The sequence below is a fragment of the Primulina eburnea genome, chromosome 4, assembly GCF_022965805.1.
Source record: "Primulina eburnea isolate SZY01 chromosome 4, ASM2296580v1, whole genome shotgun sequence".
NCBI classification, from domain to species: Eukaryota; Viridiplantae; Streptophyta; class Magnoliopsida; order Lamiales; family Gesneriaceae; genus Primulina; species Primulina eburnea.
In genome coordinates, this window is record NC_133104.1 from 3,832,854 (window position 1) to 3,842,130 (window position 9,277).

General features: G+C 36.6%; 1 protein-coding gene across 2 annotated transcripts; it reads left to right on the forward strand.

The window, feature by feature from the left end:
* The first annotated feature begins 1,064 nt into the window (after window positions 1-1,064).
* LOC140830674 (uncharacterized) lies at window positions 1,065-9,040 on the forward strand. 2 transcript variants are annotated; one of them, XM_073194099.1, is made up of 11 exons: window positions 1,065-1,841; window positions 3,170-3,434; window positions 3,609-3,780; window positions 3,881-4,709; window positions 4,876-5,305; window positions 5,408-5,589; window positions 6,145-6,304; window positions 6,586-6,810; window positions 6,905-7,255; window positions 7,775-7,876; window positions 8,649-9,040. In XM_073194099.1, exons 1-11 carry the CDS (start codon window positions 1,333-1,335, stop codon window positions 8,862-8,864), a joined length of 3,441 nt encoding a protein of 1,146 aa, XP_073050200.1. In that variant the 5' UTR covers window positions 1,065-1,332; the 3' UTR covers window positions 8,865-9,040. The 2 variants fall into 2 exon arrangements, with proteins under 2 accessions (XP_073050200.1, XP_073050202.1); XM_073194101.1 differs by having other exon boundaries at window positions 3,609-3,747.
* The last annotated feature ends 237 nt before the right edge of the window (window positions 9,041-9,277 follow it).

Genomic DNA, 9,277 nt, shown 5'->3' on the forward strand with positions numbered 1-9,277 from the left:
CCAAACTGGATATGTATTTACTCGTGGAGGAACTGCAATATCTTGGCGTTCACAGAAACAAACGCTCGTAACAACTTCATCAAATCATGCCGAGATTATTGCACTACATGAAGCAAGTCGTGAATGTGTGTGGTTAAAATCAATGACCCAACATATCCAAATTTCATGCGGATTATCATTCGATGAGAAGCCTGTGATACTATATGAAGATAATGCTGCATGTGTTGCTCAAATGAAAGAAGGATACATAAAAAGCGACAGAACTAAAGATATTCCTCCTAAGTTCTTCGCATTCACCAAAGAGCTTGAGACGAATAAATGTATTGATGTTCGTCACATTCAATCAAGTGAAAGCTCATCAGATCTCTTCACAAAGGCACTTCCTACGTCAATATTCAGAAAGCACATATATAATATTGGGATGCGCAATCTACGAAATTTGTGAAGAATTGTTCATGTCAACATCAGGGGGAGTTTACGTGACTGCACTCTTTTTCCTTACTATGGTTTTTATCCCAATGGGTTTTTCCAAGTAAGGTTTTTAACGAGACAGTACAAAACACGTAATGAAGACATCATCGTATCATGATCATCATCACAAGAGGGGGTGTTGAAAATAAATGATTTGAATATTGAAAAGTAATAGTTGAATATTTGAATGTTGAAAATAAGAGTTGTAAAATTAGAAATTTGTGTGTGATGATGTAGGTAATGATGTATTTTATTTTTTGGATTATGTGTAATGAAACTCTATAAATAGATCTCTCATTTGTGAAGAAAATCACAATTGAGTAGAGAGAAAAATATTATAAAATGTGTAGTTTAGTAAATTTTAAGAGTTTGAGATTTTTACTTTTTACCATAAATTTTTATTTTTTCACAACAAATATTAGTTAAGATCTTTTACGTGTCTTTTTTATTTTTTTGGGACTATAATCAATGTGACCCTTTGGAGGATTAAAAGTCAATAACATGGGATTTGAAAAATTATCCATCACCCCCCAGATTACCCCAAAATTTCAAAATAATCACCACCTTTAAATATCCTTCCTTTACATGGCCATCCTTCATCTAGACTAGATTCTAGGGTTTCCTTCTGCTCTGCACTCCTCTTCCCGCTCCTCCACAAACTACGGAAATTTGTGCCCTTACGCCTATACAAGCACCTCTACTTACATGTATGGGCGTATCAGTCTTAACTGATATTTCAATCTGTTCCTTTCGTAGCTTAGTGTCTAGTTTGGTTTCCCTTCTTCCGGGAAGAGCCACCAATTTTGAGCAGTTTTTGTCTATATTGATGCATATCTATTGAAGTATTTGTGTAGAGGAATAATGCAGGTTAATGAATTGGAGACGATTGAAACTCCCGCTTTGGAGGGGCATGAGAATTCCCGAATAGTCAAGGAAACGGAGACCCTGGAAGAAAATTGTGGCAAGAGTGATTTGATTGTGGGCTCAGCTATAGATGTTTCTGGGAAAATATTGGATTTTCCCTTTATTAATGTCGGCGAAAATGAGGTGGAGGAGGTGTTTATGTATAAGAATGAGTTGAATTTAATACCTAGAGCTGTGGGGAGTCTTCGGGGTTTGAAGACTCTGAAGTTTTTCGCGAATGAGATGAGTTTGTTTCCCCGGGAGTTTAAGAACTTGGTTGAGCTGGAACGATTGCAAGTGAAAGTTTCTATTCCGGGATTGAGTGGGTTGGAGTTGAGTAAGTTGAAGAACTTGAAAGAATTGGAGCTTTGTAGAGTGCCACCTAGGCCGTCAGCTTATCCAATTTTGAGCGAGATTGCCGGGCTTAAGTGCTTGACCAAGCTCTCTGTTTGTCATTTTTCGATAAGGTAATAAAGATCCTCGTTATTTTGAAAGGATGTTTTGTATGTGAACTTTATGTTTTTTTCTGCCAATTTCAAATTTTGATGTGTTTTATATTTATATACCAACTGTATTCCATATAAGTGACTAAGTGGGGTGCTGTATGCCTGTAAAATTCATTTTGATTTAAACCCTTGTATGATAGAACTTTGTGATTAATACCTGCTAGTTCTTTGAAAAAGAATTAAACAATGGATTATTGCCACTCAATTATATAGTACACGTGCAAGACAAAGTGGGTGATTTTGCCTTAAATAGGTGCAATGAACTTTAAGGCAAGTTGATGGTGATAAAATACGTGAAAAAATCTGTTACTTGAGATCACCTATACTGCATTTTAATTTTAGCTTGTGTAAACCCTCTAGGTGGCTTTTATTAGCAAGCATATCTGAGTTGCTAGGTACCTCTGTTCTAGTGGGGTACAATTTATCTTCTTGTTTTTTAATTACTGCCATGTCTAATTAATCAAACACGAACACGGAGATCTATGTGACTATGCGGTATGATGCCTAATGCAAATTTCATATGTAGTTGTTGGGAATAGGAGGCTTGGACATGTGTAGGGAATATCCAAGTGTTTATTCGACTTTATAACATCCTAATGAGGATTATCAATATCTATTTCGCATATTTTACAACACTCGAGGGATCGATCATGGTTTGCATAATTTATAAGGTTTTAGACTGATAATTTGGGTGCTTTACAGAGGAGATTTAATTTCTATGTCTGCCATGTCCACAATTCCATGTTCTCTGTGTATCGACAATTATTTTCATTCCTCTTTCTGTAGCAAAAACTTTAGCATCTTGGTGATCACAATGTATTCTTCATTTCCCTCTTCCCACTTCCCCCTTTCTCCTCTTTCTTTTACTTCCTTGAGGCTTGAACCAGTCTTTTTTGGACATATATAGTTTGCAGCTGATACAATCTTTAAAACTTGCAATAGATAAACTTGCTATTTATGTAGTTTCCCTATGTAAGAGTAATATCAGTGATTATTCCTGTGGATGAACTAATATTTAATGAAGTCATGCTGTCAATTAAGCTTTTGTTGGTACATAGTTTGCAACAGGTGGAAGCTTTAAAATATCATATTATCATAGTTTTGTTTCTTATGTTGTTGGTCGATATGTGCAACCTTGTCTATATAGATTATATTTATGTATTTTGACGATGGGTGATTATTATAATTGTAAATTCATCATTATGCATCAACAGTTCTTTAAGCTGTGCTGTCAGTTGTGCTAATGCTGGTGATGTTTTATGTTTCATGCGCATGTCATTTTCCTGCAGATACCTTCCTCCAGAAATTGGCTACCTTGAGAATTTAGAGTACTTGGATATCTCGTTTAACAAGATGAGGAATTTACCGGATGAAATTGCTTCCTTGAACCTATTGGTATCACTTAAAGTCGCTCATAATAAATTAACCCAGCTTCCATCAGGACTTTCATATCTGCATAGATTGGAAAACCTTGACCTAGCAAGTAACCGGTTGACATCTTTGGGGTCCCTTGAACTTGAATCAATGTGTACCCTTAAAATTCTAAATCTTCAGGTACGTACCCATATACGAACAGTGGATACATATATTTTTCTTCATGTGATCTCAATCTTCCGTGGAGAAATCCTTGTCAATTCCACATTTCCAGATATTAAAATGCCTTTCTTTTTAGCCTTAATTCTAATGTTTTACAAAATTGGTTAATTTTTTTCTCAATACTTATTGAAGCACAACCGACTCTATGGTTGTCAAATACCTTCTTGGATATGCTGCAAGTTGGAAGGGAATGTCAAAGACCTATCCACTGATGAATCTGCTGAGATGGATGTATATGAAGGTGTCATCCAGGAGATTCATAATAGTCCTTGTAATGAAGAGGCATCTCTATCTCTCTCATTGTGTGGGTCCCCACCCCGTCAAACACACAAAAAAAAGTGCTTGTATGTTGGTTTTCATTTAATCTTGTATCGGGTTAATGTTAGTAGTTTGACTTGTTGCAGGCTCTTCTACTGTGCCATCAAGTCAATCAGTTGGATTATCTCCTAATAATCGATGTTTAGCTGCTCGAAGGTCCAAAGGATGGAAGCGTAGGTTTAATTTGCAACCAAAAGCTCGACAAGAGAGATTGGACAACTGCAAGAAGTGGAAATTTGATGCTACAATTCAAAGCTCGTCAGAGAAATGCAGAGTCTCTGTTCATAGCGATGATGCGTTGTCAAAAGATTTATCTGTTGTCGCAGATGCAGAGCTTGATTGCAAAGATCTAGTAATAAATGGTGAAATTCATCGAGGTTCACTTATCATTCCTGGGGATGAGGGTCTAATTGTTACAAAAGAGTCTGCAGATGGTTGTTTAAGAGATGAGGATTTAAGTGTCACGAAAGAGCCTGCAGATGGATGTTTAAGGGATGAGGATTTAAGTGTTACGAAAGAGTCCGCAGATGGATGTTTATGTTCAGCAATTGACTCTGATGGGATGCATAAGGAAGCGGAACCTGATTGTTTGGGATATGATACAATTTTGGACACTGTTTCAGATGCTGCTAAGGTGGTGGGTGAAGATTCCTCTTCTGAAACATCTAATTGTGTACAGAAGTCAAAAAGGCATTATGAGAAGGATATTGACAATCCCAAGCCCACTAAATCACGTAGACCAACCAATGATCCTTCTTTCGTATCTTGCCAATACAGTGAAAGATCATTTTGTGGAGTTGGGGACTACCTACCTGATGGATTTTGTGATGCAGGGCGAGATCGACCATTTATGCCGCTTGATAGCTATGAAAAAAATCTCCATGTGAACTCTCGGGAAGTGATTCTTCTTGATAGGTGGTTATTGAACTTAATTTTTATATTTCTGTCTCTATAATCGTGATTTGTATTGAATAATATCAGCCTGTCACTTATTGGATGTTCTCATCTAATCTGATTTAAAGCAGATTCATATTAGGTTAGTAGCTCTAAATGTTGTAATAATGTTAAATTGCTGATCCAGGGAAAGGGATGAGGAGTTAGATTGCATATTGTTTCGTGCTCGACAATTGGTGTATCAGTTTAAGCAGATGAACCGTTCCATCGACGAACATAGAGGAGTTGTAATTGATAGTATGCAAATTGCGTCATTACTTGCTCTTTTCGTATCCGATCATTTTGGTGGAAGTGACAAACGTGCTGTTGTTCAGAGGACACGAAAAGCTGTTTCTGGTTCAAACTACAAGAAACCTTTTATTTGTACCTGCGCAACTGGAATGTGTGACACCAGTAATAAAACCTCCAGGCAATGTGCGGACTCTGTAGATGATATTGTTTTCCATGATATCTGTGAAAAATCTCTTCGATTTATTAAAGGAAGACGTGATTCTTCAGTAGTTCCTATTGGGGATATACAATTTGGTGTTTGTAGACATAGAGCGTTGCTGCTGAAGGTAATTCTCAGCGCTTGTTTTTTTTTTTAAAAAAAGATCGAATGCTCGCATCAACACCTTGAAATATAATAACTGAAAGGATGTCTTTGTCATCTGCTGTAGTATCTATGTGATCGGATGAAGCCTCAAATCCCTTGTGAACTTGTCAGGGGCTACTTGGATTTTTTACCGCATGCCTGGAATGTAGTTGTCGTAAAAAAGGGTAAGTCACTGGTTCGCATGATAGTCGATGCATGCCATCCACATGACATCCGTATAGAAAGTGACCCAGAGTATACCTGCAGGTATGCAATTGAGTTTTATATAGTTTTACTAGCCTGCATATGTATTTTAGTGTGGTAGTTATAGGAATGCTCAGCTGAAATGACATCTTTTTTTAAGATGTGATTGACTTGTGGGAAAAATTTCACTAATGTTTTCGTTGAGTTCAAGCCATGTTGACATTTTGTTAATTTGATTAAAGTCGTAGTGACATGGAATTATGTCACTAGATGAGTGGTTCACCTTGAAATACTCTACTTGTTTCATACTTTTAGAAGATAATGCTTTTTTTAAGCAAACTCTAATTCCGAAGCCTATTTTAGATGATATTTTAGCTTGTCACTTATTCTGAGTAGTTCAGATATTTTTCATATACATGCTTGATTTTGTTTCAAATATTTCAGTCTGCCATAGCATTAGCATCTTTGAATAGTTTGGTGATCCATGTGGAATTTATCTATTTGTGGTACTAGGTATGCATAAAGACTACGAGTTTTGTGGCATTGTACTTTTAAAGTATTCAATTTCTCTGTTGAACGAAATATTTGAAGTTAAAATTAACATGCTTTTCATTTCAGGTATATTCCTTTAAACCATGTTTATACTCCTCTTGTTGCTGACGAAGGTGCTAGCCCTAATAATTCATTTCCATCTGTATCTGTATCTGATGAAATTGGGAAACTGCCATCCACTACTTTGATGCGCTGTAATTTTGGATCACTTGAGGCTGCAATGAAGGTATATTTTTCTATTTGTTCTTATGACGGATTTTCATTACATTGACTACATACATTTCAGAATCTTCATCTTTTTGGTTTTTATATGGTATTTATTAACCTACAAGATTTTAGCATATTGTTCTTTTTTTTGCCATTGACTTTTATAAGGTTTTGCACTTGACTGTAGCCTTTTGCATGATATAATATCTTCAATATGTTTTTGGCGATGAGAATGGGACCTGGTTTATGAAACAAATGTCTTTTGGGCATATGGCATTTCTTAATTTATTCATTATGCAGGTACGGACCATGGAAGTAAGTGGGGCTTCTGCTGACAAAGTCAGAAATTTTGAGCTTTCTTGTTTAGGGGAAGTCAGATTGTTGCGTGTCTTGAAGCATTCTTGCATAGTAGAATTTTATGGTCATCAGATATCTTCCAAGTGGTCCGTGACAGCAGAAAATTCTGTAGATCGTTCATTACAGTCTGCTATATTGACGGAGTACATAAAAGGAGGCTCCTTGAAGGTGACTGTTTTAGTCGAATCATTTTTGTGCACAGCCGTTGCTTGATTTCCATGCATTTTTATTCCTAATCTTCTGTGCTGTCTGAAAATCACAGAGCTATGTGGGGAAACTATCAAGTTCTGGTGAGAAGCATGTTGCTGTGGACTTGGCATTGTCTATTGCCAGGGATGTCGCTTTTGCACTAACTGAACTTCATTCTAAACACATTATTCACCGTGACATAAAAAGTGAGAATGTATTGGTTGATCTTGAGCAAAGGAAGCATGATGGCTCACCTATTGTGAAGATATGTGATTTTGACATGGCAGTTCCTCTTCATTCTTACCTGCATACATGCTGCATTGCTCATGTTGGAGTACCTCCACCTAATATCTGTGTTGGTACTCCACGGTGGATGGCTCCTGAGGTGTTCCGCTCGATGCATGAACAAAACATGTATGGACTGGTGAGTTACTGTTCATGACATGGTTTTGGTGTCTGGCTTGTGATTGAATTGAAGCATATATAAGTTGTAATTCTTGCTTTATTGAATCGTCAGTTGGTGTACATTATCATTGTTATCTACTTGTTGGCTTGTAGAGGTATTATGAAAATTTACCGGAATGGATTGAATTGGTTTTTAGTCTCCATAAACTATTTACACATGCGATAATATCTATGTTGCTTGGTTAGTCTTGGGACAGGAGGGTGCTAGAACATTAATCCCGAACTTCTTTTCAGATGCACAATTGCGTCACTAAAACATAGTCGTTTACCACTATAATTTGTTCCCGTTCTCTTTGGTTTCCCATAAGTCATAACGTTAGTATTGCTCTTTCTCACTGCAGTCATCCACACGCATCACACATTATTTACTTGGTCAGTCGATTCAAGTATCTTGTTATTTGAATGTATCTTGGTATCTTCTATCAGACACTCAAGTTTGTTCTCTGTCTTTACAATTTTTTCCCTCGTATCTTGACAGGAGGTGGATATCTGGTCATTTGGCTGTCTGCTTCTGGAATTGTTAACATTACAGGTCCCGTATTCTGGGTTATCAGACTCTGAAATTCATAATTTTCTGCCGGTAAATTGCTGTTTATATGTTCAATCGATGCATGTATATTTAAGGGGGTGAAAATTGTCGTGATAACTAAACTTGCTTCCACTTGATTTCGAAAGTTTGCCAAGTACCATTATAAAACTAATTTTTTTATGCTTAATCCATTTTAGCGCTTACTAGAAACCTTCTTGATGAATATGTAAGCGTTTTAAATCTTTATGTATTTAGAACTTGACTAGTCTTAGAGACGTCCTTATCTTTCACGACACATGGCAGAAAGAACGGTGATTTATCAAACCATGCTGTGCCATGTGGTTTCAGTAGTAAATATATATTTTAAAATTTTGAAATATTATTCGTCATTTTCGTATATAATATAATAACGTAACTTTTTTATTACAATTTGGGGAGGAGTATTGTTTTCTCCAGTCCCTGGCCTCTCCCTCATGCCACGAGCGAAGAGGCGCCATGATAACGTAGTTTTTTTTTTAGCGAAAGAAAAGTTAATATAAAATGAAGATTATACGAGGGTGTATGAAAGGCATGTTAGGAAATAATTTTGGAAAAGAATTTAAAATTAATATCGGGGTATTCTTGGAAATGAAAAACACTTTTTGCAGTGGAAACAGATATATATGGTGAATTTTTTCCAATTCTTTTTCGTTTGGTATCGGTGGGCGGTGGCTGCAGGCCTGCACCACCAATACATCTCTATATCTATGAGACCGGGCACATTTCTTTCCCGCAACAGTTTCCCTCGACTGACCAAATAGTTTGCATCGGTTATCATGTGCAGATGGGAGAACGGCCTAGATTAACAGATGAACTCGAGGAACTGGCTCAATCTGATGAGGAACTCGAGACCAAGTCTCCAACCCTTTGGTTTCTTGTGAAACTGTACCGTCAATGCACCAAAAATGATCCAGCTGATCGTCCATCAGCTGAGGACATCTATAATATGTTACTCGATCGCATAAGCTCAATTAGATCAAGAAGCCCAGAACAAGAATAGTATTCTTTCCTGCTGGTATTTATACACTCTGATTCAAGAAATTTGGGACATTGAAAGTTCTCATTGTGACGTTAGGTTTAGTTTATGATTGATTTTTTTTAACTAGGCCACACACATGAAAATGACGAATATTTATCTTTATTGCAAAATACAGAGTACAAGAAATCGTTATTTCATTCTTGCACAGGGTTAGGTATCTGAACGTATTGTACTGTGTCATTCAGTGATTAATGTAATTTATTCTTGAAATATGAATGTTAAATTACAAATTCATCGGGTTGGGGTTTCAATTTATTTTGTTGGATCCTTGGTTTCATGATGTTCATGAACCATCAAAGGGTTGTTTTTATCATCTGTAGTCCATCCGACGGAAAAGGTTTAAGATAGAGAGATCTAATTGTAATAAATCAATT

Coding starts and splice junctions, on each gene's coding strand:
- LOC140830674 (XM_073194099.1), top strand. CDS start 1,333: ATGCAGGTTAATGAATTGGAGACGATTGAAACTCCCGCTTTGGAGGGG. Junction 3,435..3,608: donor TTAAAATTCTAAATCTTCAG/GTACGTACCCAT, acceptor TACTTATTGAAG/CACAACCGACTCTATGGTTG. Junction 7,256..7,774: donor AACAAAACATGTATGGACTG/GTGAGTTACTGT, acceptor GTATCTTGACAG/GAGGTGGATATCTGGTCATT.